Source organism: Andrographis paniculata, unplaced genomic scaffold, assembly GCF_009805555.1.
Source record: "Andrographis paniculata isolate CXL003 unplaced genomic scaffold, ASM980555v1 Contig25END, whole genome shotgun sequence".
In the NCBI taxonomy this organism is placed as follows: Eukaryota; Viridiplantae; Streptophyta; class Magnoliopsida; order Lamiales; family Acanthaceae; genus Andrographis; species Andrographis paniculata.
Genome location: NW_026137546.1, coordinates 292,007 through 311,617, shown reverse-complemented (window position 1 = coordinate 311,617; position 19,611 = coordinate 292,007). Strand labels below are relative to the sequence as shown.

General features: G+C 38.2%; 5 protein-coding genes and 1 long non-coding RNA gene across 11 annotated transcripts; 3 read left to right on the top strand and 3 right to left on the bottom strand.

The window, feature by feature from the left end:
• The first annotated feature begins 760 nt into the window (after window positions 1–760).
• On the top strand, window positions 761–3,597 carry LOC127245940 (putative GPI-anchored protein pfl2). Its single transcript, XM_051267105.1, has 2 exons — window positions 761–1,002; window positions 1,894–3,597. Exons 1-2 carry the CDS (start codon window positions 901–903, stop codon window positions 3,241–3,243), a joined length of 1,452 nt encoding a protein of 483 aa, XP_051123062.1. The 5' UTR covers window positions 761–900; the 3' UTR covers window positions 3,244–3,597.
• Window positions 3,598–3,803: 206 nt separating this feature from the next.
• LOC127245883 (uncharacterized) lies at window positions 3,804–4,787 on the top strand. Its single transcript, XR_007837518.1, has 2 exons — window positions 3,804–4,139; window positions 4,466–4,787. It is a non-coding gene; the product is annotated as an uncharacterized LOC127245883 (long non-coding RNA).
• A 3,363-nt stretch (window positions 4,788–8,150) lies between these two features.
• LOC127245762 (mitogen-activated protein kinase kinase kinase YODA-like) lies at window positions 8,151–14,479 on the top strand. 4 transcript variants are annotated; one of them, XM_051266789.1, is made up of 13 exons: window positions 8,151–8,395; window positions 8,974–9,036; window positions 9,171–9,710; window positions 9,853–10,590; window positions 10,713–10,800; window positions 10,941–11,003; window positions 11,314–11,474; window positions 11,583–11,658; window positions 11,777–11,836; window positions 11,929–12,036; window positions 12,156–12,392; window positions 13,206–13,297; window positions 13,396–14,479. In XM_051266789.1, the coding sequence occupies exons 3-13, from the start codon at window positions 9,175–9,177 to the stop codon at window positions 13,820–13,822; spliced, it is 2,586 nt and encodes an 861-aa protein (XP_051122746.1). In that variant the 5' UTR covers window positions 8,151–8,395; window positions 8,974–9,036; window positions 9,171–9,174; the 3' UTR covers window positions 13,823–14,479. The 4 variants fall into 4 exon arrangements, with proteins under 4 accessions (XP_051122746.1, XP_051122744.1, XP_051122747.1 ...); XM_051266787.1 differs by having other exon boundaries at window positions 9,124–9,710; XM_051266790.1 differs by lacking the exon at window positions 8,151–8,395 and adding an exon at window positions 8,705–8,846.
• LOC127245763 (short-chain dehydrogenase TIC 32, chloroplastic-like) lies at window positions 14,123–16,279 on the bottom strand. The gene is made up of 8 exons (XM_051266791.1): window positions 15,900–16,279; window positions 15,576–15,807; window positions 15,437–15,516; window positions 14,951–15,104; window positions 14,795–14,873; window positions 14,637–14,730; window positions 14,488–14,537; window positions 14,123–14,406 (listed from the first exon to the last, which is right to left on the bottom strand). Exons 1-8 carry the CDS (start codon window positions 16,117–16,119, stop codon window positions 14,239–14,241), a joined length of 1,077 nt encoding a protein of 358 aa, XP_051122748.1. The 5' UTR covers window positions 16,120–16,279; the 3' UTR covers window positions 14,123–14,238.
• Window positions 16,280–16,371: 92 nt separating this feature from the next.
• On the bottom strand, window positions 16,372–17,084 carry LOC127245767 (uncharacterized). Its single transcript, XM_051266795.1, has one exon. It carries the CDS (start codon window positions 17,067–17,069, stop codon window positions 16,398–16,400), a length of 672 nt encoding a protein of 223 aa, XP_051122752.1. The 5' UTR covers window positions 17,070–17,084; the 3' UTR covers window positions 16,372–16,397.
• Window positions 17,085–17,345: 261 nt separating this feature from the next.
• LOC127245766 (probable prolyl 4-hydroxylase 12) lies at window positions 17,346–19,448 on the bottom strand. 3 transcript variants are annotated; one of them, XM_051266793.1, is made up of 7 exons: window positions 19,229–19,448; window positions 18,631–18,750; window positions 18,467–18,524; window positions 18,288–18,386; window positions 18,036–18,093; window positions 17,782–17,945; window positions 17,346–17,705 (listed from the first exon to the last, which is right to left on the bottom strand). In XM_051266793.1, the coding sequence occupies exons 1-7, from the start codon at window positions 19,297–19,299 to the stop codon at window positions 17,346–17,348; spliced, it is 930 nt and encodes a 309-aa protein (XP_051122750.1). In that variant the 5' UTR covers window positions 19,300–19,448. The 3 variants fall into 3 exon arrangements, with proteins under 3 accessions (XP_051122750.1, XP_051122751.1, XP_051122749.1); XM_051266794.1 differs by having other exon boundaries at window positions 17,782–18,093; window positions 18,626–18,750; XM_051266792.1 differs by having other exon boundaries at window positions 17,782–18,093.
• Window positions 19,449–19,611: the final 163 nt, after the last annotated feature.

Here is a 19,611-nt window from a genome sequence, read left to right as displayed (position 1 = left end):
AAATTATATATTTTTTTATATAAAGAATAAAAAATTGTATAAATAATACTCTCCCTGTTCATTTTTTAATATCCTATACATATTTTCAGGCAATCAAAATTTTTATTATAAAATTATAAATTAGCCCTTAATTTTGTGTATATAAAAAAAAGAGTAAATAAAATAAAAACAAAAAAGTAAATTTTATGTATTAAAAAAAATAAAAATTGTTAGACATTCTAAATATAAAAAGTACAACGTTAATTTGTGGAGGGACATAGTATAAAAATAGTAAATACGTGTAATATATGAATTTTTTTTTAAATAAATATATTGATTTACTTTAAAAAAAAAATGCACTCTATATCTTCGTCCCATCTATCATGCCAGTTTCACATGTCATATCACTTTTTTATTTAAATGATTAAGTATCTTAATCTCATTTTATATTTTTTAATTTATTTTTTTAAATTTCAATTAAATCAATTAATTATTTTAATCTATAATGATTTATATTATAAGATTAATTATTTTTACTAATATATTTTTAATTATTTATTAATTATATTTATGTTAAATTTTCGTCTCTATAATAATAAAGACACCCAATATGAGACACTTTAAATTTCAGTCTCTACAGTAATCAAGATGCCGAATGTGAAATGATGGGAGTATTAATATTATTATTATTATTATTATTATTATTATTATCATTATTAAAATATAGTATATTTTTTTGGGATCGTTTATAAAGCCACCGCTTATTGATTTGTTTGTGTTCGTTTGCTTGTGCTGTGCTGTGCTGTGTGTTTAAGGCTCTTCAAGTACGCCATGTGATCTTGCCGAGCGACTTCTCTTCCGCGCCGCTTCGATTGACGTCACTCATAAACGTTTCGACCCGACTTGTCGAACTAACTCACGATGAGCGGCATCCCCAACAGCGTCGACACCGTGAACGCCGCCGCGACGGCGATTGTTACAGCGGAAACCAGGGTTCAACCGTCGTCTACAGTTCAGGCCAGAGTATGTATAATACCTTTTTCCGTATCTGTCTGTTATCGGTGCCTTCTTCGTGAATTGCGTGAGATCGTCATATGTTGTTTCTTATCTCTGCGCTGGTGGTGGTAATTTAAATTATTTTCTTAGATCGGAAGAGATGCAATTTTGTCTGTGCTGTGGGAGGGGTTGATTGTTGTTGCTGGTGTGGCGAAGGGATGGAAATTATTAGAATTCACGGGAAAAGGGGAGCATAGAAAGTGAAGTTACTTTATCTATCTTCAAATTAAACAGTGTTAAGTGCAGCTAGATAGCTCTTGAAATTGAAGTGTTCTTCTGCTTTCGTGTTGCCTTTGTGTTCTAATTTCTGAATTGTGTGTGATTAGGCAAAAACAACAATAGCTAGCTCAAATTAGGATGATTTCATTAGCTACAGGGCAAGCTATGGATGTTTTTAGGGAGTTTTTTTTTATTGGATTTGTTAGCTCTTAGCAATGTGGAGCTGTAATGTCGACCTTGTATTATAAATAGCATTATTTGACGATTGTGTATAGAATTGGATAAATCTTTGTGTAGTTTACAAGATTTGCTGCTAAAGTAGGATGATCTCAAGGAATATACTTAAGAATAAGTCGGAGGATTAGCTGTGGTAAAGGAAATGGCGTAGCATGTCACGGATAGAGCGAGAAATGGTATTCCAAATTTAGTGTTGCTATTGGTGAAGAATTAGCCCTTAGTTCGTTAGTCGTTAACCGTTAGATATGTCGTTGCTCGTACGTGCTGTTTGACAGTTGTGTCTTTTGTTGATATGTAATAGTTGCAGGCTTTGATATGGATATTCTGCAGTCTTTTTGTTATTATGGAAAATCGATGAAATCATTTATTGTGTTTGCTTTTTTGTTTCGGTTTTGACTCCAGAAGAAAAGATGGGGAGGCTGTTGGAACATGTACTGGTGTTTCGGTTCTTACAAGAACAGTAAACGGATCGGCCATGCTGTAATTGCCTCAGAACCGGCTGCACCTGTGGTGGTTGCCCCAAATCTCGATACCCGAAACCCCACTTCGACCGTAGTATTGCCATTCATCGCCCCTCCATCTTCTCCGGCATCTCTCATCCAATCAGATCCTCCATCCGCTGCTCGATCACCTTCTGCCAGTTTACTTTCCCTCACGGCTCTTTCCGCCGATTCTCGCCCTGCAGGATCGACTGCGCCGATTTATACCATCGGTCCTTATGCTAATGAGACGCAAGTAGTTTCGCCGCCGGTATTTTCCACCTTCACAACCGAACCATCGACTGCATCCGTCACTCCGCCTCCAGAATCTGTGCAGCTGATGACTAATCCTCCTTCTCCGGATGTGCCATTTGCTCAGCTTCTATCAACATCGTTAGCTCGAAACCGGAGAAACAACGGGGGCAATCTGAAGTACTCGTTGTCGCAGTATGAGTTTCAACCGTATCAGTACCCGGGAAGCCCGGGTGGGCACAGCAAGTCGCCGGGATCAGTGGTTTCTACTTCTGGAACGTCTTCCCCCTTCCGGGATAAACAACCTGTTGTGGAGTTTCGTGTGGGTGAAGCTCCGAGGTTTCTTGGATATGAGTACTTTCCGAGCTATAAGTGGGGTTCAAGAATCGGGTCTGGATCGTTAACCCCGAATGGCTGTTCGAGGTTAGGCTCGGGAACTCAAACACCGAATGGGGGAGTTTCATGTCTAGGATCGGGAGCTTTGACGCCGAATGGTGGGATTTCCCGGCTAGGTTCTGGAACTGTGACGCCTAATAATGGAGGAGAACAAATCTCCAAAGCCGTGGACCTTCCGAACTCGAAGCATAAAGCCGAGAATAGTGATGCAGTGATGGATGATGATCGTAGAGTTTCCTTTGAACTATTAGGCGAAGACATCCCGATTTGCATCGTGAGGGAGAAGGAACCGATTCTTTCAAATAATACTGTGTCTGGAGCTCCAACTGAACAGAAGGCTGCGCCGATGAGTAATTCAGATATTCATAGAGAAATTTCTGATGGGAAAAAGACAACGGAAGCATCCTCTGAAGGAGAAGGAGATGGAGAGGACTGCCTTCAGAAGAACCGAACAATATCGCTCGGCTCGAGCAAAGATTTCAATTTCAACAATGCAAAAGGAGACATCCCGGAAAAAGCTGGCATCGACTGTGAGTGGTGGACTAGCGACGAAGTTGTAGAAAAGGAAACATCCCCTCGGAGCAGCTGGAGCTTCTTTCCCATGCTGGGATCGGGAGCAAACTGACAAACGGCGCAGCGCCAATTCCAATTTTGGATTCAGAAATCAAATCATCCGTAGAGAAGCACCGCATCGCATCTGATCCATCAGGTATAGTGTTATAGAGATCAAGTTTCCATTCGAATTTTTCTTGTTCGCAAAATCCTAAGGCGTGTAGTGTAGTGTAGTATAAGTATAACAGGGGTCACAGGCTTACAGCATAGTATAATAGATATATGTATATAAATCCTTCCTTGTATTTTGGACCTGTCTTGTGTTGTGTTGTGTAGAGTGGAATGATATAATCTGTGAACAACTTAACTGTTATATACATAGAGAAATAACATAATTCCAGTTATGAACAACCACAGCCACTTTGGTTAATTAGTTAATTTTATTTGTGTATTATTATTTGGCTGTTGCAGCATTTATTTCATTTGTAGATTTTTTTTTTCTACTTTAATTTTTTATTTTTATTTTTTATATGTTTTTCTTTAAATAGTAAAAATCTCGGAGAATATGGTAGTAATAACGTGTATATTTATGTAGTTAGTGAATTGGGCCATTTATTGTGTCTCTATGTGGGCCTAGGCCCATTCATTTGTTAAAGGGCTTCAGCCCACACAAGTCTATGGTTGTCCTCTGCTGTAATTCTCTCAGCTGGTCGGGGGCCATCACACTTCTCTCGTTCCTCGTCTGATTGATTCCCATCACACTTTTCTCACCTACTCGTTCATCTCCGCCTCATGGATTCCTCGTGTCTTTTCTGTACCGCTTCCTCTAATCTTTTACGCAGGTCATGTTATTGTGCTGCTGCATATTGATTTCATCGCGATTACACTAGTACATGAGGATCTGTGAACAGCGCTTGAGGATACCTCTTGTTTTACACTCCTGGTTCGATGTGTTGAAGAATATTGATGGTTGTGCTGCTCTCTTTCACTTTCTGTTAGATTGATTGATTTGTTTGGTACTGTGTTCTGTGTAACCGCTGGACTGTTCCTTAGTGTATTCATGCGTTTCAGTGACCCTTGATATGTTGTTCTCTCGCCTCTCCTATTTTACTGGTTGTTGATTGGAATAATTTTACCTGAGTGTTGGCTAATGCACACTCATCTATATTTCAAAATAGCTGTGTTTCTCCTTTCTTCCTTTTATAACATGGACTATGGTGAACGAAGGATTAGGGTTTAATTCATAGCTGTTTTGTTGAAAACCTAACACCCCAAATTTTGAGTTTATTCCGCAGAATGAATAACCTGTCGTCGTGGGAACCTGGGGAGATGGGGTGAGGAAGAATTCTGGCTTCTATAACAGCTTTTGGTTTTCTTTAGGTTGATCGTTTTTAGGAAACATGGTGAGGCATGGTCATATCTGCGGCGAGAATTAGTGGTCTGGGGGCACTGTTGTAAAGAACAGGGATTAAGTGTTAATTATAGCTGTGCTTGTCTCGTCAATGATCATTGATGTTAGTTTGTTTATTTTGTATGAGATATGAAGATTTATTGGAATTTTTAGGGTTATCTTGTGCAGTGGGGTGAATTTTTATGCAATTTATATATTTAAGTTGATGATTAGGGCCTTAGGCTAGTTTTTGGCAATGTTAATGTTCTGAAGTTATGCACAGTTTGAGACGGGGAAGGAAAATATGGAATAGCTTGTTGAACTGCTTCTTTTAAACCTCTTTTATTGTGTAAAATTCTGTATCGGCTCTATTAGAGACTGCTGGTAAAAAATATGCCTTCAAAAATTTTTTTTTTGTATATATTTCTGCATGTAAAGTGCTGTTTTATTCTATTACTCAAGGATACATCTCTTTATGACCAGGAAAAGTCTAGTATGATCATTTCGTCCACATATAGGTTTCCTATGTACTCATAGATATTTTTGTTGGATATTACGGAAGCAGATCATAAAACAAGTTAGCAAATCCTCTATACATTGCTTCATCAGTGCTGTGTGTGCACACTCAACGTTTATTTGAAGAAGGAAAATGGAGTTAAATATTGCTCGTATTAAAACCATTATAAGACTCCTCGAAATATACAGAGATTCAAGAAATATTCTAGAAACAACGACAATAAATGCAAACGCAAATATCAACGGAACTGTCCGAGCAGTCGATAAACAGTCACTAAACAAATCACTAACTGGTATCAAATGTTATGTTTGAAATGTTCTTGAACAAGTTTAATTTTCATCAAGTTTGCCTTTGATGATAGTATAGTTGTTTTCGGCCTAGACACCTTGAAGCACAACAATGGATACCCTCCTGCAGAACCTCTTTGGTAAAGTTTAAGTGCTGACTGTCTGTGGCTGAACTTAATTTGTGTAGCTCAATAAGTTGTATGAAGCTCTAGCCTACTTAATAAGCTAATCGTATAAGATATTCGTACAATTGGGCTTAAAAATTGTTAGTGACAGCGGTACTAACACAATTCTTTATGGGGTGGAACTGGATAGACCGAAGATGGTATCTCATAAAGTAGGATTTAGAAAATCTGATTTTGATTTGGCGTTTAGACAGAAGTAGGTAATGTTTTAAAGTAGCTAATTGAAATGAATGTGTTCGCCAGTGGGTAACAAATCTCCACTGATTTGACTATACTGTTACAAATAAGATCGAATATTGACTTCAAGTTACTATTATTAACAAGTCAAAGCCAAATTGAAATCCTAATTTCGTTTTATTTAATTACTCTATATGCAACTTTTTTGACTTACATATTCGGCCTTCTGTAACAAGAACTCAAATATCATGGGTTTAGTTTTTCTTTTTTGTTTTTTTTTTAAAAATTCAAATCACTTATATTATTTATTTGATCCTACTATTTTCAATTAAAATATATATTTTTTATTTTAAAATATAATGAATTTGTTTGTTTGTTTGTTTTTATTTCAAATCACTTTCTATATTATTGATAGAAACATTATACTATTTTTTCTCATAAAGTAATAATATTTAAATAAATTTTAAAATTAAAACCATATGCACAGTGTATACATAGAAACTACCAGTAAATGACAAAAACGTTTGGTAAGCAGAGAGGGGCCCCGGCCACCTCATCTTTGAATTTAGTATTTGTGCGTGTAAATTAATTAATTAATTAGTTGACTTACCAAAAGTCTTCCACCGATTGATTCAAAAAATTTATGCGTTCGTGTTCAGGCAATTGCATGCATCATAAAAATAATCCATAAAATTATGAGAATTATACTAATTCGTAGAATCGTGGATTAATGTGACATTTTCCCAATTATTATTGTGATAATGTGGTAAAGAGTATTTATTACTGCAATTTTATGCACTTACTCTAAATTAAATCATTCAAATTTAAAATTATTATTATTATTTTAAAATTTAAAATAGTGATGCTCCATATGACCATTTATGCTTAGAATTATTCCGTTGGTGGCTTGCCATTATATTTTTTAATTTTTTTATACTATTAATTAATAGTATTATATATATATATATAAGATATACATACATTTTCCCCCTAAAACAGTAAATCAAATATAACACTTTATTCTTTTTTAAAAAGTTTTATCCAAATATAGCCTAACAATACACATAGATGCCATAACTCAAATTTATTAAAAATGTATTTTATAATAGTTTATGCTAATGTTATATTTATTTTTTCATACAATTTTCTTACGGTCATGTGGTTTGTATGTCTATTTTATTTTGTTACAAGCACACTCTATTGGTTTGTAATTTAAATTAAATTAAATTATGTATATTTAATTTATACAATTCTTAATAAAAATAAAGTTTCATCTGTCCACCAAGTAAATAAACCACTCATTATGTTTAATAACAAATCGTTAAGGTAATTCAATGTAAAAAAATGGCCATTTTTTGAATCAAAATTATTTCGATTCCAAATATATATATGCTGGATTGGATGAACATCGTATAACATTTAGATTGTAAAAAATTATTATCCTATAACTTCAATTCGATAATTCATTACTATATTATTATTTTAAATACACTTTTCATATAATAAAAATTATAATAATGATAGCGAAAATTGAAGTTGACACGTGCTCGAACATATTTCGCCAATTTTTCATATTTAGAAATGAGTTTCTTGATCATCGTAATCAAATTTTGTTTAGTACAATAACAATAACGGTTTTAAGTATAGAGATTAATAAATTATTTTGTCGGTATGTATCGAAATAAAATTTACCATGTTATATAATAAAATCGCATTAAATATATAATCCAATCTTTACAAAACATAAAATAAAATATGAGCATATTATAACACAATTTTGAATATAAGAAAAATATATTATATATTTTATATTTATTTGCAAGAATGACATAAAATAAATAAAAATAATGGACGCCCCATAATTACTACAACGGATACATTATAGGCATCGGCTTGATATTTAAATTAAATAGCAATTAGGTTACTTCATCTAGTCCCAATTTATTGGCAATAATTAGAAATCTATTTCCAACAAAAAAATAAAATAAAATAAATTATTTCACATATTATTAATTTCAGTAGCAAGTACAACGTTACTAAAAGCAATAAAATTATATACTCCCTATTATTTTATTTTATATATTTTAAAATTATCGTTTTCTATTATTTATTTAATTACCTATACTTTTAATTTTATTTTCATAATTTTTTACTGAAGATTATTTATTTAGAAAATTTTATATTAATATTTAAACAATTAGATGCTCAAAATATATTGCCCAACCACACTGTAGATAGAAAAATTAAAAATTATTATTTTAAAAATAATAAGAGGAAAAATATCTCAACAAAACAGTAAGTAATTAAATTAAATTTCATTTACAATTATTCCACCAAAATTATAATAAATTCGTGTCCTTTCCTTAAATGACAAATATTAATTACAATAATTGTTACTATTATTAAATTCCTTTCACTCGGACAGCGTATTTCACACTTGTTCGCTCCCTCGCTCTCTCTCACGCCTTTCTCTAGAGAAGATCTTCTTCGGTAATCTGAATTGGGGGACACGAACGAGCGCTTGAATTATGGCGGATGGTATGAAGGAGTGGAGATTTTAATGCTTCAGAAATTTTGTTGAAAACCTAACGCCCAAATTTGAGTAGATTCTGCAGAATAAATAGCTTGTCGTTTCGCTCGTGGGGTTCTGGGAGATGAGATGAGATGAGGTGAGGAAGAATTTTGGCTTTTATAACTGCTTTCGGTTTTTTTAGGTTGATCATTCTAGGAAATTTGGTGAGGCAGGGTCAGATCTGTGGGGATAATTAGTGGTCTGGGGGCACTGTAGTGAAGAACAGGGACTACGTGTTATTTATTGCTGTGTTTGTTTCTTCAACGATCAGTGATGTTAGTTTGTTTATTTTGTACGAGATGTTAAGATTGATTGGGATTTTTAGGCTTATCTTGTGCCTGTGGGGTGAATTTTTATGCAATTTATATATTTTTGTTGATGATTATGCTAGTTTTGGCGATGCGAATGTTCTGAAGCTTTGCTTAGTTTGAGATGGGGAAGGAAAATGTTGGTGTAGCTTGTTCAACAGCATCTTTTAAACCTCTTGTTGTTGTGTAAAAGTAGCATCAGCATATGGGGAAGAAATAGAGGAGGCTAAGAGTTTGTAGGTAGGGTTAAGGGATTTTATTGCGTTTGTAGAAACATGCCTTTTTATGTATATATTTCTGTATGTCAAGTGCTGTTTTAAATAACATAAATGGATCGATGATTTATTATTTGGGTGTATGTCTCCAGGTTTTGTGAAGACAGCTGAAGTTCGGGTTCTTGTTTAGCGTTGCTGAAATTGTGTTTATTGAGGTTAGAGCTTCTGAGTTTTGTACTGAAGATTTATGTGATGGAGATGAGGAGAAAGATATAAAATAATACTTTCTACTTATTTTGCAGTTGACTTGTGTTATCAAGACTCTTTGTTTGAATATTATCTGTCCCAGAAATATGCGCTTATGGTGGGGGAAGTCATCTGGGAAAGGGTCAAAAAAGAAAACAGCCAAAGAAAGTTTCATCGACACATTTCATAAGAAGTTTAAGAGTCCGGAGAGTAAATCTTCTGGTAAATCTGGAGGTTCTAGAAGGAGATCAAGCGATGGTGCTACAGAGAAGGAGACTGAGACAAGGACTCCATCACCTTCGAAAAATGTAGTTCGATGCCTAAGTTTTGCAGATAGGTCTCAACCACTTCCTTTGCCTAGCCAGCTCCCTGCTAATGTCAGCTGTACGGACTCCAAAACAAGTGAATCTACGAAAGCAAATCCAGCAAAGGTCTCCAAATCCTCGTCATTCCTTCCCCTACCCAGGCCTTCCTGCATCCGCCAAAAACTGGAACATGCTGATTTGGATGGCGAATTTGCTGTTGCTTTGATTTGTAGTGAATGCTCCATGGAGATTGATGATCCAACTGACTCACATTTGCGTTGTCCTCTTGCTAATGACTATGATAATGGCTGTAGAACTGCCGCTGGCAGCCCGACAAGGTCAGTTGAGGTTTTTTGTGAATAAGTACAGCTGATATTTTCTATTGTCATTTCTTATTTAGATTTAATCACGAATAATATTTAATATATTTCTTACTAATATGAACTATATCTCAACTATCTTATTTGTTTCTTCCTGAAGCTCTCCTGTTGTGGATCGGCACCCTGTTGCACCAGTAATTGCAAGGGAGCCACCAGTTCGAGCGAACCTCCCATTGAATAAAAATGTCTCCTCTTCACCTCCTAGAAGACGGAATTTAAATGATCAAGTACCAATTTTAAAGGTTCCACATCATGGTGCCTTTTATAGTGCTCCAGATAGCTCATTGTCTAGCCCGTCTAGAAGTCCAATGAGAGCCAGTGGCTATGAGCAAGTTGCAAATACTGCATTTACAGCTGGAAGAATTTATTCCGATTTTCCTGTTCTTGGATCTGGGCAATGCTCCAGTCCAGGCTCAGGTCAGACATCTGGCCATAATTCAATGGTAGGAGATATAGCTGCACAATTGCTTTGGCAGCCAAGCAGAGGAAGCCCGGAATATTCTCCCATTCCGAGTCCAAGAATGACAAGTCCTGGCCCTAGTTCCAGAATTCATAGTGGTGCTGTAACGCCTCTTCATCCTCGAGCTGGAGGGGGGCTCTCTGAGTCACAGAGTAATTGGCACGATGATGCAAAACAGCAAAGTCACCGTCTGCCCCTTCCTCTCATAGCTGTTCCCAGCCCCCCATCTTTTTCTCACCAGAATTCTGCAGTGACTTCTCCCTCTGTACCCCGCAGTCCTGGGAGACCTGAGAATGTAGTAAGTCCTGGCCCACGATGGAAAAAGGGGAGATTGCTTGGTCGTGGGACATTTGGACATGTCTATGTCGGTTTTAATAGGTAAGAACTCTGATTAGCACAACTTTTTTCATCTGGTGATATGATTTTTTTGGTTCTCTTTTGACTTGATCGTTCTTGAAGATCATTCCTGATTCTTGTGTGTGATTTTCTGTTGGTATTAGTGAAACTGGCGAAATGTGTGCGATGAAGGAGGTTACGCTCTTTGCGGATGATGCAAAGTCAAAGGAAAGTGCCAAGCAATTAGGACAAGTGAGTCTCATGGCTATTAGATATATGGAGTCATTTTACATGAGATTGAGCAGGCTTTTATTTCTACAAAGTGTTGTTGTGCATGATCATTTTTGCTGTTTTGTCATATAAGTTCTTATCAATAATTTTCTATTTTACAGGAGATTGCACTTTTGAGTTGCTTAAGGCATCCTAATATTGTGCAGTACTATGGATCGGAAATGGTCAGTTCCATCTGGCATTTATTTCTTCTCTATTTTTGGGACAGGATTGAGTGTAAACTTTCTAGATGTCCATTTCCAACTATTGTGGATTAAATACCAATCAGTTGGTTGGATATCTGATAATTGATTTACTACGACCATCGCTGTGCTTATCTCGATACTAGTGTAAAGTATACATATAAAAAAGACTGCAGTAAAGTGATTTGTTTCATAATATCTAATTGAATGCTTTTGACAGCTAACTTTATCTGGAGTGCAAATACTTAATTTCTCAAGCTTAAGTTGATTCAAACAAAAATTTCCTTATCAGGTGGATGATAAATTATATATTTATTTGGAATATGTTTCTGGCGGTTCGATTCATAAAATTCTTCAAGATTATGGAAAGCTGGGGGAATCAGCCATCCGTAGTTACACTCAACAGATTTTGTCGGGGCTTGCCTATTTACATGCTAAACACACTGTGCACAGGTAATTTTGCTACCTTTATTAGGAAGGCTTTTACTATTTACATGAGGTTTATTTATCAGCTCGCAAGCATTTATTACCTTTCACCTGATGGCTTTGTATATATGGCAGGGATATTAAAGGTGCCAACATACTTGTTGACCCGAATGGTCGCGTCAAATTGGCAGATTTTGGGATGGCGAAACATGTTAGTGTGAATTCTCATTTTAAAAGTGATCAATTCATAAAGAACTTTTGGGGAAAATGAGGGTTGAAATCGACGTGCTTTTGAATTTTATTTGTAGTAATTGTCTATGGTTTTACAGATTACGGCGCAAAATTGTCCATTATCATTTAAAGGCAGTCCGTACTGGATGGCCCCTGAGGTTAGTTGCTTGTTCTTATTATTTCTTTGAATCCGGTGACCCCTATGTCTGCTACCTACCCACAGAATATCATTATCTTTGCTGCACACTAGGTTATATGGAATTCAAATGGATATAGCTTAGCCGTTGATATATGGAGCCTTGGATGCACTGTTCTAGAAATGGCAACAGCAAGCCCGCCTTGGAGCCAATACGAAGGGGTTTGTATTTATCTTTTCTTGTGTATTATACGTTTTTTTTTTCTTCCCAGTTAAAGGTCTATTTATTACTCACAGTCCCTTCCCATGTTGGTGGATAATATTTTGATTTTGGCCTACAGGTTGCCGCTGTGTTCAAAATTGGAAATAGTAAAGAGATGCCAACAATTCCAGATTATCTCTCCGAAGAAGGGAAGGAATTTGTGAGGCTGTGCTTGCAGCGGAATCCCTTGCATCGTCCTACAGCTGTTCAGCTTTTGGAGCACGCTTTTGTGAAGAATGCTGCACCTCTGGAAAAGAACATACTTAGTCCAGCTTCCTCAGATTATCCTGTCCTAGTAAACCCGGTGAATCCAAGGGTATCACTTTACCACTATCTTATATATTTTCTTGGGTTATTAAATTGGTGCTCTCTTGACTCTATGTTCATCCCTTACAGTTTTTGTTTTTCTGGATAATTATGTGGTTTGTTGTCCTAAGGTGAAAATTTTCAATTATTTTGCTCAATGAGTCCTATAGATTTTTTGGAGCATGTTGTAAAAGTGAAAGAATGAGGTACATAAATTTAGTGACATATCTATCAAATGGCCTGCAAAAAAATTGTTTCCTTGGGAGAAATGAACCGAATTCTATTGATGTGCTATTTTTTGCTGGTTGGCATTTGATATAATACTTAAGCCTTCGAGGGGGTGAGATATCTGACAGGTTTGTTGAACATAGTTAAATTTCCCAGGCTCATGTGCATACCATGGCTGTTTTAAACTCTCGACTAATTTGTAGAGGACTGATCTGAAAATAATAATATACTAACCTTTTGTTTTTAAGGATTAGTCTTCAGCTCCCTAATATACTAACCTTTTGTTTTTAAGGATTAGTCTTCAGCTCCCCTGGTGACACATGGTTAGGAATTTATCTAATGGTATATTGATACCATTCCAGCCATTAGTGTGTGCTGATTTATTTGTTCTTACTTTTGACATTTGACATGGAATTCTTCATATAGACTTGTGACATAGAAGTTTGAAACATTTTCTTGCTGCATATTAGCTGCTCAATAGAAGTGCTGCAAATTATTTGACACATCTGGGAATAATTTTACGATTCCATATATCACTCTTTGCATATAGAGCTTTGTTAATCAAGTTTATTAATTTTCTATGCATTGTTTGTAGGGCATCGGTAACATGAGATCTCTTCAGCAGCCGGACATGGAGAGACTTGCGATCCACTCGTCAAGGATGTCTCAATCAAATTTTCATCCGAGGTTCCTCTCTCTCTCTCTCTCTATATATATATATATATATCTTTCTCTATTATGAAACTATTGTGATGTTGGGCTTACTTAATTTCCCCACAATCCAGTGACATTTACATCCCGAGGAACATATCGTGCCCCGTTTCCCCAATTGGGAGTCCTCTGCTGCATCCAAGATCGCCTCAAAACGTAAGTGGGAGAATGACTCCTTCCCCCATATCAAGCCCCCGGACAACATCTGGCTCGTCCACACCTCTAACCAACGGCATCGGCGCTCCTACTTCATTTCATCTTCAATCCATGTCGTTGCACGATGGTTTCGGGAATTTACAAATTCGCCCGCCCAATCCCCCTTACTGGGACCCCGACCTTCTCCGAGGATCCCATTCCCCCGTCGGGGATCCTATGCCGGATGTTCTAGAATATGATGGAGACCGAATGGTGAAGACAAGGAATGGTGTTCCCGGAACTTCTCTGCCAAGGCGACTGCCGTATGCCGCACTACCAAAATTGAGACGGCCGACAAACCAGTAACCCGGACAAACCAGTAACCCGGCTGCGACGGAGAGACGACCCGGAAATGGAACTGTGAGGCTGGTAGGTAATGAATTAACTATGGTTCTGAGATCTTAACTGACTTAACAGGCTAGTGAAAGTTGTTTTTTTTAGCATTGAGGAGGCAATGTATAGTGATTAGCTAAATCTCTGGCCTCAGAAGAAAATGTATATTCACATTTTTGGAACAGATGGGGAGGAGGAAGAAGAAGGAATGACAGAGCAATCAGTCAGTTTAATGAATAAGAAAAAAAGCAAACAGTTTTTGGCACCAAGGCAGACAGTACTAGTGTGTCTGTGTATTCAAATTGGAAGTTTTTGGTGATGTACAGAGAAGAATCATATTAGAAAAATAATTTATTATATTATATTAATTAAATAAATAGATATTTGTACTAGTATTTTTTTGTGGTCAAATCCAGGCTAAAATCCCAGAGCTTCTTGGCCAGGTCCCTGTCTGAAGCCTTGTCACTTGCTCTTGCAATATTGTTGTCTGAAAAATACTCACCACTAACCCCTTTTAAATCTGGGTGCAGTGCCACATAACATGTTGTCGAAGCCCCCTTTTCATCGTCACCAAAAAAAAAATAATTTAAAAAAGTCGATCATTCAAAAAGATTTGTTGTGATCAAATAAGGTCTTACTCGTTCAGCATTCTTGATCAGCAGTGTACTACTAAGTTTACTGGCAAAACCTGCATCAATAGTAGTTAAGGAGCTTTTGAAAATGGCCAAGAAGTTTCAAGCATCGACGACGACGACGACGACGACGAGAATATAGCGTAGCTGGGCACCTGTGAAAGGGCCGAGGCTTCCGAGATGACGGAAAAGATTGGTTGCGACGACCCCGGGGTGAAGAGAGTTTGCAGTTATGTCTGCGCCGTCTTCCTGTTCAAGAGTTGGTCGATTACAAGTGTCGAAGATTCCCTAACAACATAGTGTCTGTGTGTACCTTTAAACGTCTCGACAGCTCGTTAGCGTGCAGCACGTTTGCCAGTTTCGACTGCCCGTATGCACCCCACCTCTTGTATCTGCTTCATGTCAAGAAATTTAGGGATGTGGGATGGATGTCGATTTGACTAATGGCGCGGAAATGATGTGTATATACCCTTTTTGGTCGTTGAGTCGGTTAAATCGAATCCCTTCTTTGTAAGCAACGCGGTGAGCCTCGGAGGAGACGTTTACGATTCTCCCCTCCCTTTTTGTTTCGCGGGATGTTTTCTTCATCGTGTCGAGCAGCAAGTTTGTTAAAAGAAAATGACCTGGTGATAGAGATTATATATATATAGAGGGTAGTCAGAACAATGCTAATATCATGTAAATTATATAACATATAAAAAGACAATACAAGATGTACATTAATGTAATATTAAATTTGGCATATTGTCCACGAACTATATATAATACAATTATCTCACAACACATATGCTGATAATTTATATAAAACGTGTTGTATATACGGTTAATATACTGTTAAATTAGATTTTATGCTTAGAATAAAGTTAATCAACACTAAACTAGCTCTAATAAGAATTCTAACAATTCCCATTTATTTCTGTCTAATGCATTATTCGATTCTAAAAAAACATCGTACCCAAGTGGTTCGTGGCGAATTGCAACTCTATGTTGTCTTTCGACAGCTGGAACGGCGTCGCCATTATTCCTGCATTGTTACTGAAACTCCAATTTTTATTTTTTATTTTTTAAAAATAAAAATAATGCATTTAGCTTACATCAAAAGGTTGAGCCGGCGACCGGACGAAACAAATTCGGACGCGAATTTCCTAACGGATTGGAGCGAGCTGAGGTCTAATTCCAAGGCATCCACTTTGGCATTCGGGATCTGCTTAACTATGCCTTTCTTAACTTCCTCGGCAACGGCCACATTCCTAACGCCCATCACCACGCTTGCGCCGCGCATTGCAAGAACACGCGCCGTCTCGGCACCGATGCCGCTCGACGCACCTGAATACAATATTATAAATATATATTTGCATCATCGATCATGTAATAAGAAATTAAGATGTTATAGTAATTCAGGACACTACTGTCCGAACCTGTTACAATGGCGGTTAGGCCGGAGGCGTCGATGCCGGCGGTGACCTGCTCGGCCGTGGAGGCCGACGAGAAGCCGGAGCCGCCGTGTCTTTTGAATAGCCACCACATATTGGCCGCTCCACCAGGCTCTCTTGTTTGCTTGTCTTTGGACGGACTAGAAGAGGATAAGATTTTGCCCCTGTTTGGAATGGTTGAGGTATTGGGAGGACGACACAACATCACGTGCTTAGCACATGACCTGAGCTTTGTAAGAACACCGACACGGCACGGCACGGCACGTACGTACTCTGGAGATGGGAGTGAATTGGTGAACGACAGTTGGCAAGAATTTCACCAATTTCTGACCAAATTTGTCTGTGCAAGTTTGAATTTGTTTACTGTTTGTGTTTTTTTTTTAAAAAAATTACATCATTCGTCAAAGCTGTCTTCATCAGATGTACATGTCGTTAATTTGTATTCAGAGATTCAATCTTGGAACAAAAGTAATTATTATTAATTCAAGAACCCTTGAATTTGGAGTAATACAATTTGCAGGTTTTGGGGAGATAAAACGGCAGCAGAAATCCAAACAAATTGAAGCTCCAAAGGGCAAAATTTACGACGGCGAGACCTCTGCCGGCGTAGATTCTCCGGCCGGTGCCGTCTTTGGAGAATTCGACGGCGAGCCACTCCAAAATGGTCGGAATCCGTACGGAATTGTAGAAAACCGGCACGAAGGCGCGGACCGGCAACGAGAAACCGCTGACGTACGACGCGCCTTCCATGAAGACCTGAGCGGAAAGCAGGAACAGGTGAGGGACAGCCGCCGTGATCCCGTCCTTGTCGCCGGAAATTATGCCGTCAAGGATGTACGCTGTGGGGAGGTACAGTCCGACGACGGCGGCGGCGAAGATGTAGGGGCCGAGGACTTTGTTTTTGCTCCGGCTGTACACCAGCGGCGGCGCGCCGGAGGACTCCGGCGGGAAGGCGACTTTGGAGAGGAAGTGGAGGTAAACGATCGGGAAGACCGCGACGGCGATGTAGCCGGCGGAGACCATGCCGGTGGCGCCGAGGATGGTCGCGACGGCGAGGGTGTTGTAGTGGCGGAGGGAGAGGGAAGGCCGCGGCGGCGGAGTTGGGGATGGGGCGGAGGTAGAGATGTCGCCCGGTGGCGCGACGTCGGCGGACATTTTTGTTAGGGTTTCGCGGCGGCGGCGGCGGTGTGAACTGTGAAGTGAGTGATTCTTCGATAAAAGAAGTGAAGGATGAGGAGGTTAAGGTGTTGGTGAGGTACACGTGGCAGATATCGAGGAGCATGCGCCTTTGACACGTGTCGTGCGCGAGAAGCTTCTGGATGATTTCGACGGACAGTGATGGAACTCTTTCAAGAGTGACTTCAGTACACAAATAATTTGTTAATCATAGTATTAATTCCATATCATCTAATTTAATTTAATTTAATTTAATTATTTTAGGTGGCAAGCATGGCAGCTCTTTCTACAAGTGCCGTAGTAATCAGGGGAGCCGATCATGAAAACAGGGTTCCTTTGGCACTCACCAATGGCAGCCCAGTGAGGGCAGTTCTCATCTTCATCTGTGCAACCTGCAGCAGAATCTTCGCCCCTCTCGCCGGCGCCGGAGACTACTCTGTGCAGGTAAAATAGCTTGGCGGCGCACCATAGATCGCCGCCGCCGGGAACAAGGACGGGGCATCGGGCGTGGGAGCTGCTCGTATCCGGCGCGGCATTCAGGTGTAGGTTAAAGAACACGACGGCATTTCCCTTTTCCTGTTTCAAACTGCTCGCGCAATCGGACAGGATCTTGTTCTACAATAAGTATCGAATTAGCGCGCAGTCGGACAAGATCTTGTAATAAATAGGAAGAAGATTACGAGGTTCTTACGTTTGAATGGGGGAAAATGATCTGCCCGCCGTGATTTACATCCGAGAGATACAAAATAACCGTTGCCAATATTGGTTCATCGACAGATTTTCCATTGAAGTAGTTGTACAAATGCTCGAAGTCTCCGGACCCGAAGTGCAGAATCTGCAAAGACAAGCTGTTCTCTGCAAAGCAATAAGTTACAGAATTGTATAACAGGCAGAGGATGAATTCTTGGAGTGTTAAGGGTCGGATAATCGATGTATTATCTGTACCTTTGGGAAGGAAAGTCCAGGCAGAAATTCTTTCTTCGATCATTCTAATGACTTCATCCTGCGGACAGCACATTGTATCATTGGAATCACTGATCTAAATTTGTATTCAATCGATAACTAAATTGCCTTCATCTTGCAAGATTGCATTTGTGGGATGTTCGAGAAAAAGTTTTGAAGTCCAAAATAATGTAAGTTAAGAAATATGCACAAATGGATCACATTTAACTAAATTTGGGAAGAGGAGAAACTTACATCTGCATCGAGAGAAACATTAAAATTAGTCGGAATTCTGCTCATGCCTATACTTTGTGAGTCATTGCCCCATCCTGTGTGGCTTTTCTTGGCATGAACCTAAAGTTCCTAAAATTGATTCAGCATAATATCGGACCAAAATGTGCAAGCTTTAAAACAAGTATCAGAGAAAGATATACCTGAGAAATAAGGTAATCACACTCCTCATTCGACAGGAAGTCTCTATACAAGAAGACCCTGTTGTCCTAAGAGGAAAAATGTCAATTCTCATAGTTGTGTATCTCATTAGACACAGAGCATAAAAGATGTAAGACATTCACTGCTTTTTTTCTAATTACCTGACCTTGGTTGCCATGAGAGTTGCACTACTTTTGATGGATCAGCCCTCTTATACTTCACCGAATGGCCAAGTTGAATAATTTTGTCTTGGTTTGTCTCTTTAGTTCTCAATTCCTTTAGGTTGCTGAAATGACAGACTTGCGGATTAAACTCATTACAGTATAAGGCTATTCTATTCTATTCTATTCAATTCAGTATAGATACAGATCTTATCGAATGATACAGTCAATAGCCAAGCAAGCTCCAGCAATGGAGGCAGAAATCGTTCATTCAACTTGGGAGAAATAATTTAGTTTTAATTAAATTCTAACAACGTACTTCCGATTGCAAGCTCTAATTATGAATATGATCAAAATACGCAGCCTCCGATTTCATGACTAGTTTTTTCTCCAGCTACATCAATCAATCAAATACGATACCATAAATATAATTAAGAATTCTATTAATTAACATTTACTCAAAAAACCGGTACACACACTCAAATGTCAAAAAAAGGAAGAAAATTTGATAACTCCAGATCTATAAAAATAACCTAGTATACTATCTAATACAATCACGTGATTTCAATCAAAATCTTGAGATTAGTTAAACATTTTCCTTACTTCTCCGAGCAAGAGACACGGAAGGTAATTGCCAGCAAAATTATATGCAGAACTTCAACATTCGACGCCATGAATTGCTCCGGCGACGGCCAGGGAAAACACTGGAAATTGAGCTGCAAATTCCTCAAAAGCTACCTTCGCGATTTTCTCTGCTACTTCAGGCGTAGTCGCTTCCGATCAAATTTCTGCCATCGCTTTGCTTAGCGTAAGAACCCTCGGAATTCTCAAGATTCGGAGTTCAAATGCAAAATTTATTTGCAAAAGCTTATTGGGTCTTACGGTTCGACCCATTAATTGTAAAAAGGTTCAATTTTACGAAGCCCAATATAGGGTATGTCCCATTAATTAGCCCAATAATTATAAATTTCTCCGGCCCAATATTC

Coding starts and splice junctions, on each gene's coding strand:
- LOC127245766 (XM_051266792.1), bottom strand. CDS start 19,299: ATGGCGTCGAATGTTGAAGTTCTGCATATAATTTTGCTGGCAATTACC. Junction 18,751..19,228: donor CGTGTCTCTTGCTCGGAGAA/GTAAGGAAAATG, acceptor CTGTCATTTCAG/CAACCTAAAGGAATTGAGAA. Junction 17,706..17,781: donor TCATTTTCCCCCATTCAAAC/GTAAGAACCTCG, acceptor TACTTATTGTAG/AACAAGATCCTGTCCGATTG.
- LOC127245767 (XM_051266795.1), bottom strand. CDS start 17,069: ATGTCCGCCGACGTCGCGCCACCGGGCGACATCTCTACCTCCGCCCCA.
- LOC127245763 (XM_051266791.1), bottom strand. CDS start 16,119: ATGTTGTGTCGTCCTCCCAATACCTCAACCATTCCAAACAGGGGCAAA. Junction 15,517..15,575: donor CGCCGGCTCAACCTTTTGAT/GTAAGCTAAATG, acceptor TTGGAGTTTCAG/TAACAATGCAGGAATAATGG. Junction 15,105..15,436: donor ATTCGCCACGAACCACTTGG/GTACGATGTTTT, acceptor CTCTATCACCAG/GTCATTTTCTTTTAACAAAC.
- LOC127245762 (XM_051266789.1), top strand. CDS start 9,175: ATGCGCTTATGGTGGGGGAAGTCATCTGGGAAAGGGTCAAAAAAGAAA. Junction 10,591..10,712: donor GTCTATGTCGGTTTTAATAG/GTAAGAACTCTG, acceptor TGTTGGTATTAG/TGAAACTGGCGAAATGTGTG. Junction 13,298..13,395: donor CAATCAAATTTTCATCCGAG/GTTCCTCTCTCT, acceptor CCCACAATCCAG/TGACATTTACATCCCGAGGA.
- LOC127245940 (XM_051267105.1), top strand. CDS start 901: ATGAGCGGCATCCCCAACAGCGTCGACACCGTGAACGCCGCCGCGACG. Junction 1,003..1,893: donor CGTCTACAGTTCAGGCCAGA/GTATGTATAATA, acceptor TTTTGACTCCAG/AAGAAAAGATGGGGAGGCTG.